At 49.1% G+C, this 27,841-nt stretch overlaps 1 protein-coding gene across 1 annotated transcript in view; it reads left to right on the top strand.

The window, feature by feature from the left end:
- SHANK3 (SH3 and multiple ankyrin repeat domains 3) overlaps positions 1-27,841 on the top strand; it is a 363,156-nt gene that overhangs the window by 42,236 nt on the left and 293,079 nt on the right. Inside the window, 3 exon segments of the mRNA XM_052788728.1 lie at positions 3,478-3,681; positions 8,545-8,616; positions 21,449-21,557. Of these exon segments, the coding sequence (XP_052644688.1) occupies positions 3,478-3,681; positions 8,545-8,616; positions 21,449-21,557 (385 nt within the window).

Here is a 27,841-nt window from a genome sequence, read left to right as displayed (position 1 = left end):
TCGGGGCTGGATCTCTCTGTGCAGTAGTGGCAGGTGCCCCATGCTGTCCGAGCTCCCTCTGCCTGATGGAGACGGGAGCAGTGTCAGACATGACACCTGCAGCTCGGGCACCCAAGCCCTGCTCTGCCTGGGATCAGCCGGGTGCCGGTGTGGGAGCTACCGGCGTTGTCCCAGCTGCGTGGGAGGCCAGAGGAGAGCAACGTGTCCCTCTGAGACGGAAAGCGGAGAAGCCCTCGCTGCTGTGGCTCCTGGAGCAAAGCAAGCCCCCATGCACAGAGCAGCTTTTTCCTGCTAATTGCTGCAGGCTTCAGAGTTAAGGCTGCACAAAGATATCTCTTGCAGCCCTTCTGGCAGGGGTTTGTGGGATTAGCCTCATGTTTTTTGGATTGCTCCCAGAGTGGCTGTGCTGCATCATGGAGTGGAATAAGCAAGTTTAGTTGCAGGATCTCTGATATGAGAAAGTCATTAATACATGCGATGGTGTTTGAAGAAACGGAGTCATAAGAGACATTTAAGTAGCTGGATTATGCCCACAAAGGGCTGGTGCAGTGTTTTGACCTCACAGCCGAAGTAGGCATTTTCTTCCTTCTGATTTCTGACGTAGGTTAAAGACAGAAAGAGACACACTGCAGGGTGGAAGTTCATAGAATCACAGAATGGTTTGGGTTGGAAGGGACCTTAAAGATCACCTCGTTCCGACCCCCCTGCCATGGGCAGGGACACCTTCCACTAGACCAGGTTGCTCCAAGCCCCATCCAACCTGACCTTGAACACTGCCAGGCATGGGGCAGCCACAGCTTCTCTGGGCAACCTGTTCCCTCAGTGCCTCACCACCCTCACAGTGAAGAACTTCTTCCTTACATCTAATCTAAATCCACCCTCTTTCAGTTTAAAGCCCTTACCCCTTGTCCTATCACTACATGGCCTTGTGAAAAGTCCCTCCCCAGCTTTCCCGTAGGCCCCTTTTAGGTACTGGCAGGCTGCTGTAAGGTGTCCCCGGAGCCTTCTCTTCTCCAGGCTGAACAACCCCAACTCTCTCAGCCTGTCCTCATAGGAGAGGTGCTCTAGCCCTTTGGTCATCTTCATGGCCCTCCTCTGGACCCGTTCCAACAGATCCATGTCCTTGAGTTGTTTTCTCCCTTAAATATGAATGTTAATACTTCCCAGAGTATGTCTCTGCAGTATAAAGTTTGATATAAAATTAGGTGGGTTTTATGCTGGGACCTTCCTTCAACCAATGCTTGTGCTTGTGCACCTGTGCATGCCTGTCAGTGCTTTTTTTCCATTAGCCATGTATTTTAATACTGAACAACATAATTTGACAGTGAGGAAGAGTCCTAGAGGCTAAATAAGCATGTAGGAAGGTATAGACTATGTTTATTTTTTATTCATGGGTCCCTGAAAGAATGATATGTATTCTGCTTCTCATTGAGAACTGAAAGAGAACAGAGCTGGTGTTTCTCAAAGGTTTTGAACTCCTGATTTCTCACACCAGCAAGCGGCTGCCTCTTCCTTAGTACCTGCAGTAGGACAAGCCGTAGTTGATAAGCATGCTGACTCGCTAATACGGTCAGCGATGAAATAGATAACGCTGACCTCCGTTTGCTGTACGAATGCGTGCTGCCAAGTGCCAGTTATCTGTGCCTGAGAAAAATGAGCCGTAACATCAGCTCGGTGGCTTTCTGTCTCACATGGTGGCTTTTCTGGGCGGTGGTGTGCAGGCAGGCAGGCTGGCACCGCGCCGGGCAGCACAGGTGCTCTGCTGGCTCCTGCCCTCTGCCCCGACGGGGTCATTTGCTTCTCTCTGGGCAAAGCTGTTTAATTTTTTCAAAACAGTGCCTGTTTAATTCACAGAACCAAAAAGATGCTATTAAGGGGACAAGGGACCGAAACAGGCCCTGGGGTTAAATTTTGAAGTTGAAAGCGGGCTGAAGGAGTGAGTGAGGATGTGCTGTTACTTCTGATGCCTGGGCTGAGTGTCCTTCTCCTGGTCCAGTGGGGACGCGGTGCGGTGGTGGCAGGAGCTCTGGCGCTGCGGGTCCATTGCAGCCGCTGGAAGTGCTGCCGAGCACTTGGAGAAGACAGGGATCGGGTCGGTCTGTCTGTTTGGAAATCCAAATAGATGGTTGCGTTCAGGCCTCAACTCTTCAACACCTTCATGGACGGAACACGCTTATGCCGCTGGGTGGATCTGTGCTGCATCTATCCCTTGGACACGGCGTGCACCTCCAGTCTCTCATTGCAAGGGTGATGATGTGGTCTAGGGGAATAACAAGGGTGGGCAGAAGTGTGGTGTGCCTCTGTGTGATGACTGGAGCAGGACTCAGCCTGGGAAAGCAGCGGCTCCTGGGGGAGCACTGCCGAGGCAGGGAGGGTGGTTGTTCACTTCGCCTTCCAGCACAAAAATCAGGAGCATTAAACGGAGCTGACAGGCTGTGGCTTTAAAACGAAATGCTGAAACAAGGCTGAACGCTGTCTTCTCCTCCCACAGAAAGCATGGAGGGGAGGAGAAACAAACAAGGAGGAAAGCAAAGTGATGGGAACAAGGAAAAGTTGAGGGCCAAAATGCAAAACGAGGGACCTGGGAGGGGAAATGGTGGCTGCCGATGGGGACAGGCTGTTGCGAGGCCGACCTCTGGTGCTGCCAGCATGGCCTTCCTGCTCTTTGCCCGGAAGAGCAGATGCTGCAAAGAGCCCGCTGCCCCACCACCGCGGTGGAGGGGATATGGCAACATGCTGCAGCACCCGTGCTGGGCTCTGCGGCTCGGCAGGCTCTGGCCAAGGCAGGTTCCCACGGCCGACCCGCTCTGCCAGCACTGCCGCCCTGGCCCCACAGCCAGCCAGGACTGCGGCAGCGGGGGCTGCAGCTGTAGGAAATATGGGTTATAAACATTTGATGACTTTAGGTCCTGAGGAGGGAGGGAAACTGCTTACGGTACCAGGGAAACCTGCTGCGGTCACAGGGTGAGATGGGGAAGCGTGACTTTCCATGTGGGGAGGCAGAAGGCTCTTCTCTGCTCCTCCCGCTGGGAAGACCTCGCTGGATGCCTCCAGCTCCTGGCAGGACTCACTCTGCTGCCGTTCATCCCACCTTGGTTTGCACACCTATAAAGTCTGTGGTGAAGAAGCCAATAGACTCTTTACACCCTATTGGGGATTTTAAAGTGATATTTTGCTATTATACTGTTATTAGGCCATAAAATATTCTTGGACACTTCTCATATTTTATAGGATGTTATAACATACAGGGTTTGAATCTGCCCTGAACCCCACAAAATGTGTTAGAGGGGATCTGCGAAGTCTCATCCTTCTCTAACTCTTTTTATCCCCTTCCCATAATCTACTCATATGGAAAAGATTATGGCTTTCCCATTTTATCCTTCTCCTTGTTCTTACTGTGGCTGTTCCTGGGTGCAGCTATGGGGTACAGGACCTTGGTGATGCTCGGCTCTAATTGCCCTCTGTGTCTTTCCACAGAAGTGTCTACGGTTGAATCCAGATGTTCCTGTATGGGTTTCCAAGCAGCGCATCCTCTGCACTTTGAACCACAGCCTGAAGGATGTTCTGAACTATGGGCTCTTCCAGCCAGCCTTCAACGGCAGGGCTGGGAAGTTTCTGGATGAGGAGCGCCTGCTGAGGGAGTACCCTCTGAATCCAGACACTCCTGTCCCCTACTTGGAGGTAGCCATCTTTTTTTTTTTTTTTTTTTTCTTTAAATGTGTGTATATCTATATATACGTATCTAGATATATATGCATATATACATGTACATAAGTATGTAGGACTTCTATGATCCCTTCCACTGTAGGCTCTGCAGGCACCACAGATATTAATGACCCCTGTCCCCCTCCCCCCTTTTTTTTCCCCATTTCCCTTCCAGGAGTGAAAGCACAGAAATTTGTGTGGGTGTATGTTTACTCATGGAGAATTCATTGAGGGAAGGCTGAGGCAAATGCCTCTGAGTTTTAGTTGCTCGTGACTCTGTCTGTTCAAGAGCTCCACAACATCTGTCCTAGCCCTGTGAAACAGCTTCCCTGTTTTCTGACCCCATTGATCAAAATTTCTTTTTTTCCACTGGCGCATAACTGTCATGGGAAATTGCAGTAACAGAAAGAAAGCCAGTCTTGTAGGTACAGAGGGAAAGTCATAGGGAGATCTTTGAATATGAAGTTGAAGGACTTGAGCTTCTATTTTATTTAATTTACAGTTACTGTAGAGACTGGAACGCAACTGTGTGCTTTGACAGCAAATGGCTGTCCCTGTAGGGACCTCATTTGTGTGATGAGCATGGAGGATAATCTATACTGTTTTCTGTTCCAGAAAATTAACTAGAGCAGAAATTAACTGAATGAACTCTGTATTCACATTCACTGTAGGTTTTGCCTTGCGCTGGGATTCAGGTGGTCACACGTAGGTGTTTATTCTAAGGTGACCTGCAGCATTTCTTTGGCTCCATTGACTGTCACTGTGGACATCCCCACTGGCTGTAATGGGACTCTAGTTACCTGCTTGTGGACTTCTAAATTTAGGGATCTTGTGCTATATTTTACCCACAAAGTCTGTTTAGAAAGCATTACATGCTTAAGCTTCACGAGCTCTTATAAATGCAAGCGTGAATGCTGTTATTACGACTAATCCTGACTAATTTGGAAAGAAAGTGCAGCACAATTTCTTAGGAAACTAACGTTTAATCTAGACAAAAACATTTGGAACAACATTAAGAATGCTTGCAAATAAACCTATGAGGTAGTAAATTCTCTAATGTTCCTTATACAGGCTTTAATGTTTTGGTTTTGTACAATTTAGCATAACGTCCACACTTAATGTCTTAGCACACACATCTAAATGCAGACTTGACATGGATATTTGTTGTGTGTCATTTCGATTCTTCATAACTTGATAAAAAACTGAGCTGAGCGCTGGAGAATCCTACTGGAAAACCAAAAATCCAGAATGTATTTACAAGACATAAATCCTATTCTGATACCACTGAGGTTTCTTGAACCCAAAAGATAAATTAGCCCTCAGGGCTGCACATGAAGGTAATCAGATAAATGAGGGGTTCGTGAATATTGACAGAAAAATTACATTAAAAAGCAGGTATCTGGAGTAGTTCCCTGGAGAGGTGGGATGCTGGCTCTGTTCTATGCCAGGGAGAGCTGTAAGTACTCCAGATTACTTTATCAGGATAAAATAGCAGCTGCAACGCAGTGTGTTGGTGATCAAGCAATACGCAGTGGGGTCTACCTGCCCATCTGCTGAGATCCAGTTACCCTCACGTGCCTTTGGGGGCATTGACTCTATCTCATATTATCTTACTGGTTGCTATCTACTGTCAGAAGCTTATTGTGTCCTTCTTAATGAGGTAGTTACTTTTGTTTGCATGCCAAACACACTGTTGTGTTCTCACCATTATTAATCATCTCACATTCAGTTCACACACCTTGTAAATTTGAATGAGATTTGGAAATTCTCATGCCTGTATGTCTTCCCTGTGCAAGTCTGGTCTGCAGGCAAGCTGTTGGAGCAAAACTGTTGGGATGTGACTAGCTTAGGGTTGGCTGCCCACTTCAGTTGCTTCTTCAGAAGTTTTGTTGCTAAGTTTTGAGCAGCTGACTATGGGTTGTACCACTTAACTCTTCTCAGATGAGGTTTTTGCCTTGCACCTGGGTGGCAGCGTGCATTGCTCTTGCATCAAAGCTGATGTAGCCTGGCTTCCCTCTCTCAGACCTGCCTCGCTGATGCACTGCCCTGGCCCCTGCCTGTGTAGCGTGGGGCAGCTGGGAGCCCTGCAGGACCTTCCCCGAGGATGGGTGCTGGGAGAGCAGCAGTGGGCGAGTCCACCTGAGCCGATGCGTTCGGGCAGGAAGCCGAAAGCGAGTGGTCTGCAGAGCAGCACTGTCCTGGCTCCGCCGGAGCGCTGCCCGGGGCTCAGAGGCGGAGGCTGGGCGTGGAGCTCGTTTGCAGACCCACTAACGTGGTGCTGGGTGTGAAGAGGAGCCACTGAAGGATGCTTGCATGACTTTGTGGGGATGCACAAAGGATCCCTGACACTGGCAGCATCTGCAAAGGACAAATGTCTGTAAATCAGTGGGCAAGACAATTTTTACCATGGAATGACTGAAAAAAAAAAAAAAAAAGTTGCGTGGGAAAACATCTGCCCAGCAGTACGAGTTTGGAATAGACTGAAAACGTGCTAATATTTTGCCAATATTGAAAAGTAAGTGGGATGAGCTTAGTAACTGCAGTCCAAAGATAACTTGGTGTCAGTTCCAGCTGAAATAATGAAACGTTGATGGAGGGTTAAGTTCATAGCAATTCAAAATCTCAGAATACAATTCATGTGTTGAAAAAAGATCTAGTCAAACAAATTTTCATTCTTTATGGAAATCGTAATTCTGCTTGATAAAGATAACTGTACAAAGGTAGCAGCCACTTGGGGGTACTTGATTTTGTTCTACATGATATTCAAGTTCAGGAATAGCACTATAAAACATCAGTAGGACAAATACCACTGGCTAACTAATCAATGATAAAAAGCAGTTGTTACTGCAATCATCACGGCATAGATGTATTTCTAGTGGAGTTTCTTAGGGACCAATGCCAAGCTTGATGTGGTTACCCCAGGGATCTGGGTGTAAATGTAAAACCACTGCTGATAAAGTCTGATTACACAAAGTTTGGCAGAGAATATAACAACGTCAACTGTGCTGTCTAGGTCATTTGGTAAGTGGGGGTCCCATCAAAGTATGCTCTAAGTCAGTGTCGTGGTTTAAGCCCAGCCGGTAACAAAGCACCACGCAGCCCCTCGCTCACCCCCCCGGCCATGGTGGGATGAGGAGAAAATGTAAAGGCAGGCTCATGGGTCGAGATAAGGACTGGGAGGGATCACTCCCCACTTACGGGCACGGGCAAAAGACAGGCTCAACTTGGGGAAGAAACAAAATCAATTTAATTTGCGACCAATCAAATCAAAACAAAATAGGACATTAGGAAGTGAAACCCAACCTGAGAACGCCTTGCCCCCCAGCCCTCCCTCCTTCCCCCCTCAGCCCCACTCCCGGTTCTCTCCCCCTCCTCCCCCTGGCAGCGCAGGGGAACAGGGGACGGGGTCTGGGGCCGGTTCCTCACACACGTTGTCTCTGCTCAGGGGGAGGACTCCTTACTCGGCCCCTGCTCCACCGTGGGGTCCCTCCCACAGGAGACAGCCCTTCACCAACTCCTCCAACCTGAGCCCTTCCCGCAGGCTGCAGTTCCTCACAAACTTCCCTGGCGTGGGTCCTTTCCGCGGGCTTCGGTTCTTCCCGAACTTCCCTGGCCTGGGTCCTTCCCGCGGGCTGCAGTTCCTCACAAACTTCCCTGGCGTGGGTCCTTTCCGTGGGCTTCAGTTCTTCCCGAACTTCCCTGGCCTGGGTCCTTCCCGCGGGCTGATCTTCAGTCACAAACTGTTCCAGCGCGGGCTTTCCCAGGGAGTCGCGGCCATCTTGGGGGGCCTCCGCTCCCCTCCATGGGCTGGGGGGGACAGCCTGCCGCCTCACCGCAGGCTGCGGGGGCATCCCCTCCTCCGGTGCACCTCCTTCCCTCCTTCCTCACTGACCTCGGTACCCGCAGAGGGGTTCCTCTCCCATCCCAATCCCCCACTCACTGCAGGTTCCCCTTCTGAAATCTGTTCTCCCAGAGGTGCTACCGCCATCGCTGAGGGGCTCAGCCTGGGTCAGAGGTGGGTCTGGCTTGGAGCCGGGGGGAGCTTCCAGCAGCTTCTCACAGGAGCCGGCCCTGTGGTCCGCCCCCCCTCTCCCGCTACCAAAAACACCCCGTGCCACACAAACCCAAAACAGTCAGCCAAATGACAAACATATAGGGACAAGGACTGCTTCAAAGGAAGGACTCTCATTGTGGAAAACAAAGTTTCTGAAGAAAATTTTTGAGCCTTTTGGTTAAGAAGCCAAACAGCAATTCCCTGTGTGATGCTGTGGCACAGCGTGACCCTGTAAACCTTCAGCGTGTGCCCTGGCAAGTAGTGAGTTGGTTTTAGGAGTGGCTGGGGTGGAAGTGGTTGGTATTGGAGCAGTGTGTGGGCAACAGTACTTGAGAAAGGACATTGGAGAGAGGCACGGCACAGAACAGAGCAGCAGAAATGATCTGAGAACAAAAGAGAAGATCCCTCAATAAAGATTTAGAGCTCAGTCTGCTTACAGGGAAGTTGGCTCTAAACCACCTGTATAAGAACCATCATGGGGAAAACCTTTCTGTTGTTAGAGAGATCCCTAATTAATTGGGAAGAAGCAGAACAAAGCCAACACCATCTGGAAGCTGAAACCAGACAGATTCCTATAAAAAAATGGTCCGAATTTCTTTAGTGAGGAAAGCAATTAACTATTAGAGCAAATTATGAAGGAGAACAGTGTATTCTATATCTGTTGCTGTTTTCAGATCCAGACTGAATGTCTTCATACAAGCAGATGTTTACTGGAGCTGTTCGAGAGCAGTTTGATGCTGAGTGGGTTTTGTTCATCTCATATCTGACGTTCTTCCTTCTTGCAGTTCCGGTACAAAAGGCGTGTGTACACCCAGACTTTGCTGGATGACAAGCAGTTTGCCAAGCTCCATACAAAGGTAAGGCTGCAGTCTAGCTGGCAAGCTCAAAGCCCTAGTAGCATGTTCAGCATTGATGGTGGCTTATCACAGAGAGGATACCAGGTTTTGGGATGTTTCAGTCTTTCCTGCTTGCCAGACTGCAAAGCACTCACAAGAAATGGATGGTGCTTGCCGAAGCCTGGGGTGGTTTAGGTGGGGGTGCAACTGAAGGACCCATCGAGCCATGGTGGGGTGCCCACACAGGGATAGACTTGCACTGCTTACGTGTGCTCGCAGGCAGGTGTGTGGTTGGACGAGGCTCTGCGGGAGAGCGTGAGGTCAGCTTTGCATGGGGTGGTGAGGCAGAGGAACACGTGGTGGGCCGCTTGAAGAGAAGCTTTATTCTCTGGCATGGAGGAGTCACTGAATGCCTGGAGAGCACAATGGTACACATTGAGCAGCACGCCTTCCCTTCCCCCAGTGAGAGGCTGCAGCACGCCTCCGCCTTGCACGCGGGCTCGTTGCTTTGTCTCTGGCTTTAACCCATGTGTTTGGGTCAGGCTTTTGCTGGTAGGATCCACATGTGAAGTGGAAAGCGCTCGTGGTCTGCTGAAGCCCCCACGTGTCGTGGGCAGTGATCAAGGCATGTGTCAAGATTAACGGTGCAGGCACTGAACAGACTGTCTGGGTGTTTGGAGAACAGGGAGTGTGGCAGGAATGGTGCTTTTGCATGAATGGGTGTTTCCTGGGAGGAAAGACGCCCCACCAAAACCACCAGGCTCTGTGGCCAGGGATGCTGCGGTTGGCACAGCCGGGGGGTCAGGGATACTAATGGTGAGCAGGCCTTGGGGCACGTGTTGGCTGGATGCCCTCTTGCACTGGTCTTCCGCTGGACAGCTGCGGTGGTCCCATGATGTCACTTCTTGCCTAAAAAATTAAGAACAGTAATTGTGGAGAGGTCTGGAACCATCAGAAGATTTCTGCCGCCACTAATAATTGTGCCTTGAGATGGCATGTGGCCCCGTGGGGACTTTGATGGCTCCTGGGAGGCCGGGGCCAGTGGCACACGGGAACTGCACTAACGCACTGGGCAGCGTTCGAACTGCTGGGTGGCACGAGGATGCCTACAACCCCCATCAAACTAATTTTCAGGGAGAGTCCATGGGGAAGGGCTGGGGCAGGGAGTGGTGGTGTGGAGAGGCTCACGGGGATGGCCTGTGTGTGGAGGGCACTGTGCTGGGGAAGGTCATGCAGAGAGGCTTTGGGGGTTCTTCTTTAGGAAGGACATGGGACTGGCTGGGACCCCAGGGCTCCCTGCTAACCTGCCTTGTTGCTGTGTATCACGAGCTCCCTCAGAACCCTCCCATGCAGAGCAACCGCTTCTTGCCGAGGGCTGGGCAGTCTCTTGACTGTTTTCCTTTTCCCCTCTGACGAGACACGTGCCGTTGTCTGCCTTGACCCTTCTCAGCTGCTCGGCCGCTCTCGCCCGACAGCCGGCGGCTCCCAGACACGCGCAGGAGGTGCCCAGGACCGGGCAACCGCGGAGGCGCACCCGGGTGCTGTGCCTCCTCTTCGACCTCCTGGCAGCCCGCATCACTGCTGGGTGCCCACGCATGGTTCCTGCTGCTGGTCTGCAGGGTGGTGCTTTGCTTCTGGTCATATCTGCTCTGCAAGAGACAGGCAGGCAAGGGTTGTAAATTTTACAGGTACAACAGCAAGAGCTGGGCTAGGTGGAGCCACAGATGTAAAACAGAAGAGAAGAAAACCTTCTCCCAAAGGGCTTGACCTACCCCAAAGGTGAAAATCCTCTTCGTGGGAAGAAGCAGGTCCTCCCTCTTCTGTTTGCAGAGCTGCAGAAACAAGAAACAAAAATGCTGTTAGGGTTCAGGTTTGACTTGTGAAGATTAAAGTCACGAGGCTTCTGTCTGGTGGCATAAGAATATCCAGGCAGCAAATCTGGAAATCTCTCAGCATCTTTCTGGCACCAGGAAGCGTGAATCGTGGTCCTCCTGAGCCTTGCCAGTGAGAGATCGTGCCTGCTGGAGGGAAGGCCGGAGGTGCCTGCCACAGGGAGACCCGAGCGGCAGCATGTGAGGACTTCCCCTACAAGTGTGTAGCAGCCATAAATGCACTTTATTAAATATTCACTTAATCTCCATGCTTTAATTTCTACTTAAAGAACAAATTCCCTTCATGTTGTTTCTTTATTTTTAAACCATCCCTTGCCGATAAAATACGGCATCTGAGTGAGATCCCGCATCTCCGCTCCCTTTTGCCTCCATCAAGAGGATGCTGATGAGCGTTTCCTTTGGCTGGTGTTTTCCCAGAGCCCGTGGGCACCGTGGGCCGCGGTGCTCGTGGGGGCAAAAGAGGAGCCCTCGTCCTGCCCCAGGGCTGCTCCTGCGGGGCTGCGGTGCAAGGGAGGCAGTGGAGGCAGTTGCAGGGGCTAGCGCCAGGAGGGGTGCGAGCGGGAGACGTGCTCGTGCCAGCCACTCATTGAAGCGATGCCGGTGCTGACAGCCGGCAGCAGCGTGACTTACCCGCCCGGCACAGATCGACGCTGTTTCACTGGGAGAGGGTGAGAGCGGAGTGTGCGTGTGCAGCCTACCAGCAGCTGGCTTGAGGGTGAGAGGAGGACAGAGAGCAGAGGGACATGGGCTCCTCTCTGGGACGGCAGCGGGCTGAGCAGAGAGAAAACCAGCAATCTGCTGGGGACTGCAGACCCCGAGCGAAGAGCACGGTACTGCCTGCTTCTGCCCCATCTTCTGTGCCGCCTCCGCCGCAGCTGTGCCAGGCCTCCCGCCGTGCCACCGACCCCACGGAGGGATGTTGTGGGGGCTGGCAGCAGGGCAGGACCGGGTGGGGGGGTTCATTCCCGACGTCGAACATGCAGTGAGGAGGTGTCTCTGGGCTGACTTGGGGAACGGCTGGCTGCTCCACCACTGCAGGCTTGTACAGGCTTATGCGTCAGGTCAGCTGCTGTGGGGGTTTCTGCTTCTGTCTCTGCATTTAGGGCTTGGTGTTTTCTTCTGGGAAAGCAGATGCATGGAGGTGATGCCTCTGAGGTGTGGTGCAGACTGTACGTGGCACTCGAGGCGTGAGGCTTCCCTGTTATTTGTAGTGATGCCTAATCGCTCGGGCAGTGAAATACATTTCTTTCTGAGATGCAGTAATTTGAAGGGCTGTGAAAGATTAGCTTTAGGTCTAACAGGATGGTGGGACCGCTCCTGAGGCTGTGGTGTGAAATCTTTAGGCCTGTGGCTAATGGTCTCATCTGAGTGAGAGCAAAGTGTGAAAATGTTCAGAGTTTAGAGTCGATGACTTTCAGTGGCAGGAAACTGCTTGAATCTTTTAATGACCTTGAAACATGATTCTTAACTGCCATTAAAAAAGAAAAACAAGAAAATAACTCCTTTTTTTGAGTGCCAGTGGACTTGTTCTGAGAAGTGGGGGAACTGTTTTCTTGTATTGCTAGCAATAACAAAGTGACTTGGTAAAATCAGTCAATCAGCTTCAGTCCCTTGCACCTCTTGGGATCTGCAGGCAGTGACATTTCTTATAGATATTTTTCCCACTGAATTGCAGTAGACCATTTAGAAATGGGAGTGCAAAAAAATGCATGTTAGAAAAGGGCAATCCCATTGTGCTTATAAACGAAAATCTGTGCAGAAAAATCTTGGCATTTACCAAAATGTCCACAAAGGGCATTGTGCTACCAGGAGACTTGGGATATTACCACCTTGAAGGGGAAAGAAGCAACACACTTAAAACACACTTAAAGTAATTATTAGGAGCACGTATGCCATTACTGTTGTAGATGACTGACATTAGTGTAGAGCCAGAAGCGCAGGCTGCAGATGGCGATCCTCTTGCGCTGCAAACTGTACAGTTGCATAAGAACGGCAGCCCTGGCATGGGGCTGGGATGGGTGCAGGCAGGGACACGAAGCAACAAGAAAGTGTCAGCTTGGTGGGAAACGCCCACGGCACCTCCGTGGTGTGACTGTCACCATCTTTCCTGCTGGGGTTAGTGTGCGAGAGGGGTGGTTGTAGGGGGCAGGGGACAGTGGCTCTGCTCTGCAGTGCAGCTGGATGCGGGGGACGTCTTCACCTGACGTGCACCTGGGTGAGGGAAGTGAATGCCATGGCCACAGCGATGCCGGGAGGAGACAGCAGAAAGGAGCAGGCGCAGGCTGTGAAGGACCTTGGGAAGAGGTGGGCCGCTGGAGCTGGATGCGGGAGTGACTGTGTGTGCTGGTGCAGCGTGCGCTGGCAGAGGCAGCACGTGAGGGGCAGCTGCACCCGCCTTCGGGATGGAGGGCTTGCGCTCGCCCGGGCTGGAGGAGGATTTTGCATTAATAGTGGCTGAAGGTGATCAAGGCTGGGGCAAGGATTCAAGACCTGAGGATGGGGAACAGTGTGGTGTCTTGCTGTTTGCTGTTTCGCACTGCCATCAGTGCCATCTGCATCCTGGGGCACCCCTCTACAGCAAGAAACACATTGGACCTCATCAACTGGCTTATCAAAGCTGGGCGCAAATGAGGTCTGTCCTACCTCTCTGCTGCAGGAGACATCTCGCTTGTCTCTGACTTCTCCTTCTCTACCCAGACAAACTAACGAACAAGGGGCAGGACGGCAGGATCTAAGGGCTGAGAGCATGTGAAGGCTGCCCTGGGTGACCACAGCCCATCTGGTCCACCAGCCTCCTCTGGTAACAGCCGACCCAGATTTCAGTGTGTCTGTGGAGAGAATCAGAAGGGTAAAAGTGAAACAACTGGTGGGTTGAGATAAAGAGAGTTTAACAGGTAAAGCAAAAGCTGTGCGTGCATGCAAAGGAAAATCAGGAATTTGTTCGCCGCTTCCCATTTCCATTCCCAGGCAGGTGTTCAACCATCCCCAGGACAGCAGGGCTCTGTCGCACGTGACGGTGACCTGGGAAGACAAACGCCATCACTCCAAACCTCCCCCTTTCTTCCTCCTTCCCCCAGCTTTTTTTGCTGAGCACGACATCCTGTGGTCTGGGATATCTCTTGGGTCAGTTGGGGTCAGCCGTCCCAGCTGTGTCCCCTCCCAGCTCCTTGTGCAGCCCCAGCCTCCTCGCTGGCGGGGCAGGGTGAGGAGCAGAACAGCCCTTGTCTCTGTGCAAGCCCTGCTCAGCCATAACTAACGCATCCCCCTGCTACTAATGCTGCTTTCAGCACAAATCCAAACCAGCCCCATACTGGCTCCTGTGAAAAAATGCAGCTCTCTCCCGGCCAAAGCTGGTACATCCCGGCAGCATCCCGCGCGGCGGAGGTGTCCCCGCTGGGGGGGGGCACTGCCGGCAGGATGGTGGGGCTGCCCCCGCTCCTCTGCCAGGGCTTGGCTGCCTCCTCCGCTGCAGGGCCCCATCCTGCTTGCGCTGGGGGTGCTCCGGGCGGGTGTGGAGGTGTGCTGGGCCAGCCTCCGAGACAGCGGTTGAACATTGCTGTGGTGTGTCATGAAATCGATTATTTGCCGTTTCTGTGGGAATCAGCGAGGTGTCTAACGGCCTGTGCGAGAGCTCGTCATGCAGCCGGTGCGAGGGAGGAGGTTGGTCTTCTCCAGCCTCTTCCAGGGCCTGTGACCCCGTGGCAGCTGCCACGCTCTGGAAAGTGGATGGTTTGTCTTAATTCCAGCTGCTGTTTGGAGGAAACTGGACCCTGAGAAAAGATTGGTCTTTTCTTGATACGGAAATTGCTGGAAACATCAGCGTGTGCTTGGTGTGAAGGGGATGTGTTGTCTTTCCGCTCTTGCAGAGCACCCGAGCCGGGTGCCTGCGGTTGGCTTCCCCCAGCACCCAGCCTGCGGTGAATAGTGAGTGACAGAATAATTTCTCTGCAAGAAGAATATCTCATTTATTCCCTTTCATTTCGATTCAAGAGAGAAGCTTGTTCCCTCGCACCAGTTTCCTCTCAGTGAGCTTTTCTTTTCTGGAGGGTGTTGATTTTTCTTGCGGTTTGGTGCTAGCGGAGGATAATGGACTGCGGCACGGCGGCTGCCAGCTGGGTGGCTGGAGCTGTGCCCTGTCCCCAGGCGCTCGCCTGGTGTGAACCTCTTTCTCGCTCTTGTAAACAAACTGAAGCGCCTCAAACTTGCTCAGGAGTCACCTGCTGAAGCAGGTCTTTTGGGTAACGGTACGGGAACCGAGCTGCAGCACCAGCGCTGCAGTTTGGGCAGTAGCCCAAAGGGTAAGGGCAGACCCAGGCTTTGGTTCCTGTCTCTCCTTACAAGGATCCTCCTCCTCCTGCTCAGGGAGCAGTGCAGCCTCACCCACAAGAAAGAAGATCCCAAAGACAGGGATTGCTTCCCAAAGGGTTTCCCGGTAGCAGGTGGGAGATAGAGGAGGTGTGAGCTCAGCTCTGTCGCAGTTCCCTTAAAGCCCTCGTTGGTCCCGGTGCAGGGGTGAGGGGGTCCTGCCTGCCCACGGCCCCTGGGCCCTGACCCCTGCCCGGGCTGTGCCACCTGCTGCTGTTTGCACGAAGGCACCTGGGAAATAGGAAACTTAAAAGGGCCCTTAAAAAAGCAAGGTGGAGTCTTACTCTGAGCTTTAATTTTATTTGCATGAGATTTTGTTGGGTCTTGGGGGTTTTTTCCTCCCCAGAAAAATCTTGCTTCGCTCTCGTTACTATAGCCATTCAAACGTATCGACTTGCAAATCGCCATAATCTTCACACTAGATATGGTGCTTTTGCTCATGGGAAGATCCATTATGAGTGTTTGTTTAAGCAGTTAGATAGCTTTATATAAATACATTTTGGTTTTAATTTTTGCATATAGGAAATGGGATGCCATGCTTTAACTGGCATCTGATTATTTTTTATTCTTTTGATTTGTATCAAACTGCATTTGGATGAAAGCTGAAATTCAATTAAAATTAAAGCAAAATAAAATTTTAAGTTGTGTCTTTATCACTTAAGTTAATGTTGCTTGAATGTACTGGACACAGAAGACGAAAAGTAAATTTATCAGTACATATCTTTTGTATTTAAAGCTGACTGATCTTTTAAACAGAGGAAGATTTGGTTTGTATGAGTGGTTCTCATCACAGATTCTCAAAGGTATTTAAGTGCCAGAAAATAAGCAAGTATCTAGTGAGATTTCAGAATTGCCTAAGCGGTTTAGGCATCTGCTTAGCTCCCCTTGATTTCAGTGGGAGTCTGACATTTGCTCTCTCTTTTCATGTCTAGTCACCTTAATACATTCGAAAACCTGGCCCCAAATCCCTCAAGTTCTTAGAATAATGAGATCTCATTCCTTTCCCACCAGGGTTTTATTCATAGATTGGGGGAGGAAAACAAGGTTCCTTACTTGCTCAGTTCTCAAATCTCCTTTCAGCTTTGAGTGAATCAGTCCAAATAATAAGGAAAATATTCTGTGTCTCTAGCTAAATTGAAATGGAAAACAATCAGATAGGAAAGCTTTTCTATGCAGCATAAGCTGAAAAACCGACATGGAAGAATGTAAATACCAGCATTTGCTTCATTGTGAAAAGTGGATATAATGTGCCCAGCAAGGGACATGGCTGCGACGTATTTGTAGTGTTTGAGTTGATTTCAAAAGCTAAGTATGTTTTGCTTCTGATTCTGAATGAAAAAAGCACGCTTGAATTCATGACTGTTGGCAGAAGGGCCATTTAACCAATACATTTTTATAAATGCTTGTAAATACAGATGTCCACATCAGCTGTTATGCTGCAAACTCAGGTTACACAGGTGCATTCTTAAATGGGAGTTACCTTTAGTGTAACTGAAATCTTACTTAAGTGGAAACATTAAAGCCAGGATCAAATTGTTGTTGCCTTGGCACCGCTCTGTGTGCTGCAGCGCCCGGGGCTGCTGTGATGACCGTGGTCGCAGCTGGGTGGGGAACAGCTTGCCGAGAGCCCCTGCGTCCCCTCTGCGAGGGGCCGGCTGTGCCACGCGTGGGGATTGCCACGCGGCTTTGGCTGCACCGTGCAGCACTGCTCTGATTTCAGTTAAACTCTTTGGTTGGTCCTGTGCCATGCTTTGGTGGTGGTTCAAATGTTGGGTGCCTCAGGTCTGGGTGCACCGGCTTGCTGGGAATGGGCCGCTTTGACCAAACCAGCTGAAACAGCACCTGGGGGCTGCGGGCAGATGTCCATGGGCTGTCGAGGGGGGACTGCGTACCCTGCCTGTTGGCAGACACCTTGGCAGAGCTGGAGTTCCTCCACAGTGGCCCCCCAGACCTGCTGCAGCTTCTCTCCAGGAACCCTGAAGGACGCCCAGGAGGTGCTGGGAGTGAATAAGGGAGCTTGATGGGGGGTTCAGTTCTCTGGTTATTGGGCTGCAAAGGCAAGATGTGCGATAGGCCTCCAAGGAAGAGATCTTGAGGCAATGGTTTCAAGTGTATAGTGACCAGGATGTTTCAATTAGCAATTTCTTCTTCTTTTACCTAATCCAATTTCTGTTATTTCCCAAATCTGGCTATTGTTGTAGTGCCGTAGAGCTATCTGGGAAGTAGCAGACTGCCTCCCCAGAATTTGTGCATAGAAATGATGGTCTCTCTCTCTCTGTGGTCATAGAAATACTGAACTTGAAAGAAACTTTATTCTGGAAAACAGCTTAATTGAGCAAATTATATACCTCTGTTGGTAAAGAATAAGAAACTGAAAACTGTTTGATAATGGGAGGCATTGGAACCGCTCTGCTCGTACACGCTGCTGCTCCCAGTGCCCGCAGTTGAGTTGCTGTGGTCGCTCCGGTTGCTGCCGTGTTACCCAAATGTGCAGTTCCAAACCCCCCATCTTTCGGCAGTAAAACGCGTACGGTGACCCCGCTCCTGGCTGCTCGCCCATGTCTACCGCCACAGCTTGCTGCCTCTGCTGTACAAACACAGCTCTTAGTAAGGCTGGGCTGTAAGTCTGATCAGAGACACCATCGAGGTTGTGATCTTTTTATTTTTCCCTTTTTTTGGTCTCTTCCCTTATGCCTTAATTCAGGTTTGTTTGTAAGTTGAGCAAGACTGTCACCTAAATCCTGGGCATGGGATTCCTGTAACACTGTAACATTACGCATCTGGTGAATGGTCTTTTTCATTATTTATATTCTCAGCTTTCTTTGGCATTTTCATTATTCCCTGAGGTCTGGGACCAAACCAGAGGAACAGAACTGTGCCAGGGAGGATCAGAAATCACTGTGCTGGTGTCCTACCCTCTCCCCATAGTAGTTTGTGAATTGCAGCAACCTTTTAACATGGGCACTGAGCTGCCCATCTGGAGCACGCTGCAGAGCAGATAGGCGGCTACAAACTGATGGAAAAATAATATTTTTTCGATGTATAAATCAACTGGTTAAGTCTTTGGACTTTATGAATGATTTCTGAAGCATTGCTGTGGATTTGGTCCGAGACCTTGGATAGATGAACCTTCTTTGTTCTTCATCAGGAAATGCAGGGTGGTAATTGGTTTCCCCCAAAGGGAAAATCCATGCGTAAACCCGTTAAAGCCTGCGTGATGCACAGGACCATGATCATGAACAAGCATCTACAGCAGGAGAATGCAGATCCCAGAACTGAGGATGCCTCTCTCTGCATCCTCCTTTTGCTCATGCGCTTTCTCTTCAGTTTCCTTTCTAAATATAAAAAGTACCGTTAAAAGTTGACATAGTGCATCAACTTCCTATGGTCAAAAAATGTTTTCAATTCCTGAGCACCTACAAAACTGGAAACGTAAACAAGCATACTGCTGCTGGGCACTGATGGTTTGGGTAGGATGCATTTCTGGGGCTGTAAATGAGAGCTGCTGGAAGAACCTCAGGAGCAGAACTTCAGGTTAGTGCCTGCAACGTGTCTGGTAGCAGCATAGAAGTGAAACTGCCATGAGCCGCTATCACATACGTAGAGGTACGGTGTTTGCCTTTGCAGGGGGCATGCACAAGTGCCTCTGTCCCTGGAGGCCCCAGGAAAGCTGCTGGTGCAGTGGCTTGCATGGGCAGAGGCTGCCAGCATCAAGAGGATGGGCGACGTGGTGGGGGGTCCCTTCCTTGGCTCGTGCCTCCATGTGCCCTGCGACCACTGGCGCGGTTCTCGGTGGGACTGGCAGTGCCGTTCTTGGCCACAGGGGTTTAGTGGGGCCATGCATGGAGCATCATCTGTTGGGTTAGGTTAGCATCGTCTGCTGAACGGCTGCTGGGAGGAGAAGAGGCATATGGACAAACGGGAGTGGAAGGAACAGGGTTAAATCTGCGCAATCGGGTGATGTTTGGGAAGAGGCATTTTGGGATGGCATCCTGGAGGCGGTTGCTGGAGTTGTCAAGTCCCGTCTGTGCTATTGCTGGCAGGCAGCTGTGATTTCCTTCAGTGTTTCTGTACTTCTGCATTAGCTGAAGGGATACTGAAGCAGGAGGTGGATTTTGCTTTCAGTTACTCGTGAGGCAAGAGGGGATCTGGGTGAGAAGTAACATGGAGCAGCAAGGGTCGGGGGAATGTCTTGCCACCCAAAAAGGCAGTGCCTGTACCCTGCTGCAGTTGATGCCAGTTGCCCTTTCGCCGTGCTCGTGATAAGAGCGTTGGTGCTGTGGGGATTGCTTATACTGCGCATAGACATTCTCAGCACCTCCTGGTGCGGGGTGACCTAAGCCTTTTTCACTCTCGGAGTGGCTTCTCCTTGTTCGTGTGCACTGTCCCGCGGTTGCGTTGGGTCTGTCCTGACAGCCCTGCCTGGGCTGGTGCAGTCTGGAGGGATGTGAGGGAGCACCGGGGGTGGGCAGGGTGGTCAGAACAGGGAGCGGGGCTGTGCTCCACACCCAGGGATCAGCTGTGGCATGCGCTGTCCCCACTGAATCCCTGCTCTCCTTGGCTCTTGCCTTACTGCACTGTTGTTCCTGGGGCACTGAGGGGAGTGAACCTGGTGACTGAATTGCGTGTTTGTGGCTTTGTGCATTATCTCGTGCGTTCCTGTGGCGTTGGCATCTCTGCATGCGTCCATGTACTGCTGCAGACAGCCAGAGCGAGCAGGTCAAGTACCGGCATGGGTGCAGCGGAGCTGCGTTAGTGTAGGGTTTTGCCTGAGCTAATTAGCTCTGCTGAGATGGAGTAACGTTGCAGGGGGTAGTGCACTAAAATGGCTATATAATTTTAAATACGTCACCTGGCTTGTTTATGGCATGGCTCCATGGTGCTGATTTTAGGAAAAAATGTGCTATATGTTTTAGTCTTGGTTCTGCAGACTAACCACACAGAGAATGAATTTGGTTTAAATCAGGTTCACAGCCCAGCATTAATTTGTCTCATCCTTGGAAAGTTTCATCTTGGTGATATTTTCTGTCTGACTTCTTACCACGGTCTCCACAACATGTCAGAGAAATAGCACAGATGAACTTGTGGGTCCCAAGTTTTGGGATTTGCAGGCTCCTCTGTAGAATTGGTTCTGAAAGTGTTCAGTTCCCCCCCCTAGAAAATTAAATTATGACAAAATCAAAATAATATGCAAAATAATATGTGATGAAATTTTGTTTAGGAAGTCTTTGAAAAGAATTGGACATGTTTCTGAATGCTGTTTGGTATTTTCAGATTTTTTTTCTTTTCTATTTTACAACTGAAAATCTTCAAAATGAAATTTGAAGGGAAGCACTTTGGAATTCATTTTACTTCATAAAGATAAAATTTTTCTATATCAAATTAGGGGAAAATGTTGAAACTTGAGTTTTTTCACTGGGTGAAAAATCTCCTTTGCTCAAATGTGTTCAGCCAGCTGTGCAGTGGTTCACAGGCACAAGAGCAGTTCCCTGACTGTTGGCTGCAGCTTGACCGGTTGGTTAGAGCTTTTCCCAAAGACTTCCCTCAGCTAATTGCACAGTATTTCTGCTGTGTCAGACACTTTCTAGAGCGCCTTTCCTAAAGGTGGCTACTGCAAGGTTTGATTAAAATAAACTCAAAAAAACCCAGCCAACCTGCAATCAAAGGTCTGAAAATCTGGACTGGAAATGTGTGTGAGATGGGTGTTTTCACACTGTAGTCTGTCCAAGTGTTGCCTGCCTGCCTGGCAGAGTTGCAATTTCTAGAGTCTAGAAATTTAATAAAATAATGTGTTCATCAAGTATAGCCGTCCAAAAGAGAAAAAAGGGAAAAAACCAACAACCCACAACCAACCAGGGGGATTTAAAGGAGAGTCTTTTGGGCACTCAATCCCCTCAGGAGAACAAGATTTAGACTTTGGCCAAAGACAGAAAATTACACCAAGAATAAAGCGCAAGTTCACAGCAGACACTGTGGCAGCCGTACGCACTGCACTATACAATAATGGTTGGTGTTTGAGTAGCCTGATCTTTCCTCCGAAGTATTTTAAGTTCAGCAGGCAGATGGGTGGTACACCCTTAAAATGACTTTGCAACACAACACAATGTACATGGTGTTGCAGTGAGACACGGATGAAACCCTGGGCAGTACGGTTCACTGTTGCTGGGATGCTGCTCAGCTGGCACAGCACCTTCCCTGGCTACCACCATGTTGAATTGTTGACAAATGCATTGTTACGCGTCTGCTGATATGCCTGTGTCACAAGCGTGTGCAACGTGTGTGCCTGCCCTCGTGGCACGTACAAACAGAAGGTGCCTTAGTAGGGGATCTGCGGTGGGGGCAGAGGGTGGTGGCCGGCAGCCCCTGACGGCTCCCGTGGGGTGATCTGGCAATCCCAGTCTTGAGGAGAGGGATGGAAGGACCATGTTCCCTGTAGATTTGCGGCATATGCCGTGGCTTCTGGTGGGTGCTGCCCCATTATTCTTGATGGTTGCCTTGGGTCTCCTGAATGGGTGTATTCCTCTGGTGGCTTCTTTCTTCATATTGGGGTGTTAACACTGTGTATTGTGTGTTCTCCTGGGGTGTCATGGCTGCAGGCAAATCTGAAGAAGTTCATGGAGTATGTGCAGATGCTAAACGCAGAGAAGGTCTGCAGACTGCTGGAGAAGGGACTGGACCCCAACTTTCATGATCCGGATACTGGAGGTGAGACTGGCTTCTCCAGAGAGGGGAGGATGACAGAGCGTGGTTGGGGGAGAAAGTGTCTGGGGGACACAGTGGGAATCTGGGGGAGTGGTTGTTTTTGAGAGGGTGTAGCAAATGATATATTGTCTGAAATGTAAGGTTTGGAACAGAGGGATGTAAGCTGAATTTCTCAGTAGTGTGTCTTCTTATGACACTTGGGTCTTGGGAGCATGAAGTTACAGAAGGCTCTTGGGAGAAGGTGGTGTGTGTGTGTGTGTAAAGATAGAGAGTCTGGGAATACAGCATAAAATGAAAGAGCTGTGGGGCCATGCATCTTTCAGTGGGATTCTGGGGAGGATGAGGCTGTCTCTGGGACTGGCAGGTTGGACAAATGCAAACTGCTGCCCGAGGATCTCTTCATGAAGCAGTCAGAAGGTTTAAGAAGTATTTTGGGGGTCAAGAAAATAAAATCTTGGCCTCTGGTTTCCTTGATTTTTTTTTTTCTTTTTTTTTTTTTTTTTTCCTATCTATGTGAGCAAAATTCACCCCAGAGAAGTCTGGTCGCTGGAGCGCTTGCTGTTGGGTTGTCTGCAGGCTCCTGGCTGTAAGAACTGAGAATCAGACTCCAGCACATTTTCCTTACTGATGGGGCAGTGAGGGGGGACCTCTCTCCATTTCCCCTGCTGTGAAGTCTCGTAGTCTTGTTCTGAGAGAGGAATTACTGCTTTTGCTGTCCCTGTTTTAAAGTAATGCAGCTTATTAGTATTTATTATAGAGTTGGACTTCTGTGTGTGAATCATGGGCACGTTTCCAACCCATAAGGAGACCCCAATCTGATGATTAATTTTCTGTGTTTCTGGTTCAGTTGGATGGTTTTTCAGGTTGTTTCTGAAACACTGGCTACTTCTGAAATGTAGTGTGTCCAGACTACTTTTCAGCACCAAGATCAGGTGGCAGAGTGTGGTGTCATTCACACTATTAACCTCTCTTATCCTCTCAGATAACGTGGCTGCATCCGAACTGCCCTTTAGGAACGGCTTCTGCCAGCTCCTGAACTGGGAAGGTGAAAGCTGGAGCAGCCAAACTCTGGCAAGAACCATTTGAACAGCACCTGGGAATGTTTATACTGTTTAATTTGCTTGTGTAGCCACTCTCCCTGAAACTGCCAGAGTGTCCTGATGAACAACTGCTCATATGAAAAATAGCTGATAGCATGCAAGTACGATCACTGTCTGCCCTGTAGCATGTCCAAACAGCTCAGCTCCATGTGGTTTTCATTTTTGCCCAAGACTTTACAAATATTTTGAGGGATCTTTCGTTATAAAGAAAGTCCTCCACTCTTCTAAAGCTGATTCAGCTTTCCAGAGTATATTATATTTCAGAGTGCAGCGTGCTGCTTGAAAAGATGCTGTGAGAGTTTTGGATCTGATATGGTTTGAACCCAGATGTTATTTCACAGAAAGGTAGAGGTTTATAGGAGCAGGCTCTTGAGTACTGAAAAGACTGCGTTAAATATAGAGGGGGAAGAAGGAAAAAAACCTGACCCAAATAGTCATTTGGATCTGGTTCAGAACTGAGGGCAAAACCAGAGTGGGTGCTTTGAGATGTGAAAATAGACTGTTGGAGCAGAGGGAGTCTTGGACACCTCACTTCTGGAGTCCTAATTCTTGTGCAAAAACACTTCATTACTGCTTGCTTTACAATCTGTTTCATGAATGTGAAAGAATGACATAAAACTGCTGTTCAGTATTCATAGGTTCCTGGAATTTAAGACCAGATGGAGGTATTGTACCGTCCGACCTGGCCTCCTGTATCTCGCAGGATGCTCTTCACCCTCTGCGTGTGTGTGTGTTCACTAAGCAAAGCTTAAACATGTTTTCCAGAAAGTCATCAATCTTGATTCAGGGAACAGAAGATCCGTGCCTTTCCTTCGTTATTTGGTTAATCACCCTCACTGTTTAAAATTCGTATCTCATTTAAATTTGTGTGCTTCAGCTTCCAGCTGTCGTTATACTTTATCTTCTAGATTAAAGAGCACTTTAGTACCTGGTATGTCTTCACATGAAGGTATTTATACACATGGTAATCAAGTCAACATTCAATCTTCCTTTCCTTAATTAAAGAGAGGCCAAACTCCTCGAGTCTTTCATTTGAAGGTATTTTCTCCAGCTTTCCTGTCATTTTTGTGACTTACATGTCAGTACTCCATTTTTAAGAGGTTTTTAAGAATGCGGGTACCAGACAGCCTGCTGCCTGCCTGCGCCACTTGTCACGGGCAGGCACAGCTCTTCCCGCAGGTCCCTGCTCTCCGGCCTCCCAGGGCCGTGCTTGGGAGGGCGAGGGTGATCGCGCGTCTCTGGGATGGGACCCCACGTTACAGCCTGCTAGACGGAGGGGTCGGGGGGTTTCCCTTCCTGTCCCTCCTCCTGCGTTGTGTACTACCCCTACCTTAACCTGGGGTTGCTTGACCCATGTCGGCTGAACGAAGTGGAACCACTGAGCGGTTCCTTGCTTTTGAGCTTTGTTTGTTTGGTGGAGGTTGTTTTCCTTCCCGTTGACTTCCCAGGCAGCTGGGGTGGATGATGGAAGAGCATGGCAGGAGCGTGCTGCTCCCCCCCGGGCCGCTGACCGCAGCAGCACGGCTGGGGAGGCCCGGCTTGGCCCCCCAGGCGGGAGCATTTCGCCCAGCCATGACCACAGGGTGCAGCTGCTGCAGCCGCCCAGGGCAGCACGTCTCCTCCCCGATGTGTTGCAACTCAAGTGCATGCTGCTGGGTTTCCATGTCTGTTGTTCTGGTGCTGGGATTGCCCAGCCCCGATTGCTCCTAGCACTCTTCCAATCCTTATGGCATCTACAAATCTGATCAGAGATTTGCATTTACTTCAGGATAATTGATGAGGGTCTAGAATAGAGTCAAGTCCAACCCCTGAAGAGCCTCTTCAACGCCCACGTGATCGGCCACGTTCCCCAGTGACCACTCTGCTGCTCTTCAGCTGGATTTTTGTTCATTTGGAACACGCCTGACTGACATTTTATACCGCTCATTTTTAGTGTCATGTAGGACTCAGCCAAGCGTGAGTCCTACATCAATGCAGCTATCTGCATCAGTCAGACTTGTAATTTACCAAGGAAAGGAATTACGTTTGAGTAGGAAGCCCTGTTTACTGTAAAGCTTGATTGGGCAATATTAATAATATAGGTATTCTTTAATGCTGTGTCAATTAAATTCCAAATCAATTTTCCCAGCATTTTCCCAGGATCAGTGTTATTTTTCTGACTTGTAGTTTCATGTATCGTTTTATTTGCCCCTTTTTGAACACTGGCCTGACACAGCTTTTCTTCGGGTCTTTTTGAATGTCCCAATGTTTCAAAATTTATTAAAGTTTAACTTTTTTGGGACCAAGAAGATCTTCAGGGAGAAGATAAGGAGGGTGATATACAACACTCACCAGATATAAACAATTTATTCAATCTCAGGTAGCTCATGCCAAAAATCCATATTTGGTAATGGACAGGAAAATGTATTTCCACAGCAGCAATGTAAAAAATAAATGATTTGTCATTTTGCTCTCTGTATTTATTAGCAATTATACACTATCATCTGCCTAGTGACTGACTGGCTTGCACAGGGGCTTGGAAGTCACTGCGGTATTATCAAATTTAAACAGCAGCAGCAAAACCTCTCTCTGATAGTCCTTTGCCAGGCCAAATGTGGATTTCTTTACTCCTATGTCATTTGTTCTTGTTATTATTCTTCATTTTCTAATTTTCAGTTCTTATTGACCACTATCTGTTTCATCACGTCCTGTTGTTAGAGTTGTCTCTGTTTGTGACTGCCGCCAATCACTTCACTGCTGACCTGGGAGAGGCACGTGGCAGTGGTTGTCCTCTTTGATTTATGGAGTTGTAGTTCTGGGTCACACAGAAATTGTTCTTCAAGACTTCCCAGTTGCCTTTTACTTTTTAATTTTAAACCTCCCACATTTCCTATGATCGATTGCCTAATGTAATTTCCCTTGCTTGATTCCCTTAGGAAGCATCAAACATTCACCTGGCTAGTTGGGACTTCCTTCTTTCCACGTCATCCCTAGTTGACTAGATAGTAGTCAGGTATTTAGCAGATTTTTATTCATTACATTGAGGTCCAAAGTAGCATTCCCTTGTGTTGGAGTGAAACAGTATCTATAGAAAAGTGATCAGTTTTCTCCTTTTTAGAAAATGAAATGAAATTTTATTGCTTGTTGGATGGGACACTCAGCATTTTCCTTCAAGTTGAAGTTGCCCTGATAGTGCAAATGTTAATTTATACAACTTGGAGACAAACACTTAGAAGTTAATGCATTTTTTTTTTTAGTTAGTGGTCTGCAACAAAATCTTATGAAGGACCTTTTAACTTATTACTTCAGACGCTAATCCACATGCATTGAAAGTCCTGTTCTGAATAATCAGTGGCCGTATGATATATGATGGGATTTTAATGTAAACTTTCTCTGGTCCTCCTTGCCCACTCAGTACTTTCTCATTCTTGTAACAAGAAGGCATCCTTAATATTCTAAAACGGTGTAATTGTCTGTAGATTTCAGTACTGACAATTATATCACAGTTCTTATTACCAGTAAAAGCAGTCCACATCCTTTTTCTTGTCATCCAGCCCCCTAGCATTTTGCAATGAGCAAAGAGGAAGGAAAAAAAAAAAAAAATCTTCCTCACAGTCTTTGTCAAATGGGTTTGATTACTTCTGACACGCTGCGTTTGTGCTGTGTGTCCCTCTTTGGAATCATTTTGCTTGTGTTCTTAGTTTAACATCTTCCTAATCACTCCACCTATTTCTCAGCCAAGATCATTATCTCACCTCTCAGTGGAGTGCGGTTCCCTGAGAATCCTCCAGAATGGGATGGTGTTCTCTAAACCCAATGTTCTCAGTTTTGCTCCCATCATGTGGCTGGTGAGTCCCTTCCAGTGTTTTTTGCCTGCTGTCTTCTCTCGCTTGTACGACTGAAGGGATCTTTGGGATAAGCATGTGGGCTTTTCTGTCCTTCAGCTTTCCTTCCATGTCCTTGTGCCCCATTACTAGCAAATTTCTGCCCTTTAATTTCACAGGCTCGTCCAGCACTAAAGGAAAATTGTGGGCTCTGCTCATCTTCCATGTTCAGACATGTAAATACAAGTGCCACTGCATGGTTCCCATTCCCTTGGCCAGATTTCCAGTTTGTGGTGAAGGGCACCCAGACATGTTTTGGCAGCTGGCCTGGAGTCGGTCACCTGGACTGGGCACCTCATGCAAGGGAGTCCAAGACATCAGTGTGGACCTGGCAGGCTTGGTGTGGGTCTTACTGAAAGCAAATAGAAATCATAGAAAGTAAAATATATTTGACTTTTTTTTTTAAAAACTATTTCACTTCTGGCCATAACAGTAATGAATACAGAGTTAGACTAGGAAAGAGAACTGTCTCAAACTACCTTCTCCATCCCTCTTTGATGTACCCATTTTGCTTTGTTTTGGACATGGGTGTTTGTGTAGTAACTGCTTGCTCCTCCCAGCCGGGTTCCTCGCAGAGGTGCTGATCATGGTTGATACTCCTGTTCTGTTGCCCGTCTTGATGCTCTGCTCTCCTGCTTTCTCTGTCTCCCCTGTTCCCTCCCTGCAGATCCTTCTCCTTGGGCTGCCTCGAGGGCTGGCTCCCGAGTCTAGCGGTCCAGCTGTCCTCCCGTAAGTGTTCATACTTCAGATGTTGCACAGTGGTGCAAAGTGTGCTTCTGATCCATATCTTTCATTTGTCACCAGATCGCACTTCATATGCAGGACTGGTTCTTCCCCTCTTAGAAAGGAAAGCATAGTGCATCCAGCTTGGCATAGCTCTTCGTGCAGCTGGAATAGATCTATGCCCGAAAAGAAGAAACCATACACCCTATGAAACTTCTCTTTGGCAGTCCCTATTTTCAATGGACTTGTTTACTAAACTAGAATTTCCTGAGTTGATGGATGAAAGACGAGGAAGAGGCAGGGACCCTACGCAGCAGAGTGTGAGAACAGCATTATGGGCCGTGTGGTCTCATGACAGTATCACCAGTCAATCATGTTGGTACAGTTTGGTGTGTGCGCAGCGTTGTGATACTGCTACACTGTCACTGCATTGCCGATCCCTGAGGGAAATGCAAGCAGCTCTGTTCTCTGTGGTCTCTTCATGGGGCTGCAGCTTGGTGGGTGTCACTGTTGTTGTTGCTTGCCACTTTTGCAGTGCCTGGGGGGAAATCACGCAAGTGGCCTTGCTGATAGTGGTAGGACCTCAGAATCCTTAAACAAG

Source organism: Harpia harpyja, chromosome 6 (assembly GCF_026419915.1).
Source record: "Harpia harpyja isolate bHarHar1 chromosome 6, bHarHar1 primary haplotype, whole genome shotgun sequence".
NCBI classification, from domain to species: domain Eukaryota; kingdom Metazoa; phylum Chordata; class Aves; order Accipitriformes; family Accipitridae; genus Harpia; species Harpia harpyja.
This window is presented reverse-complemented; position numbering and strand designations above follow the sequence as displayed.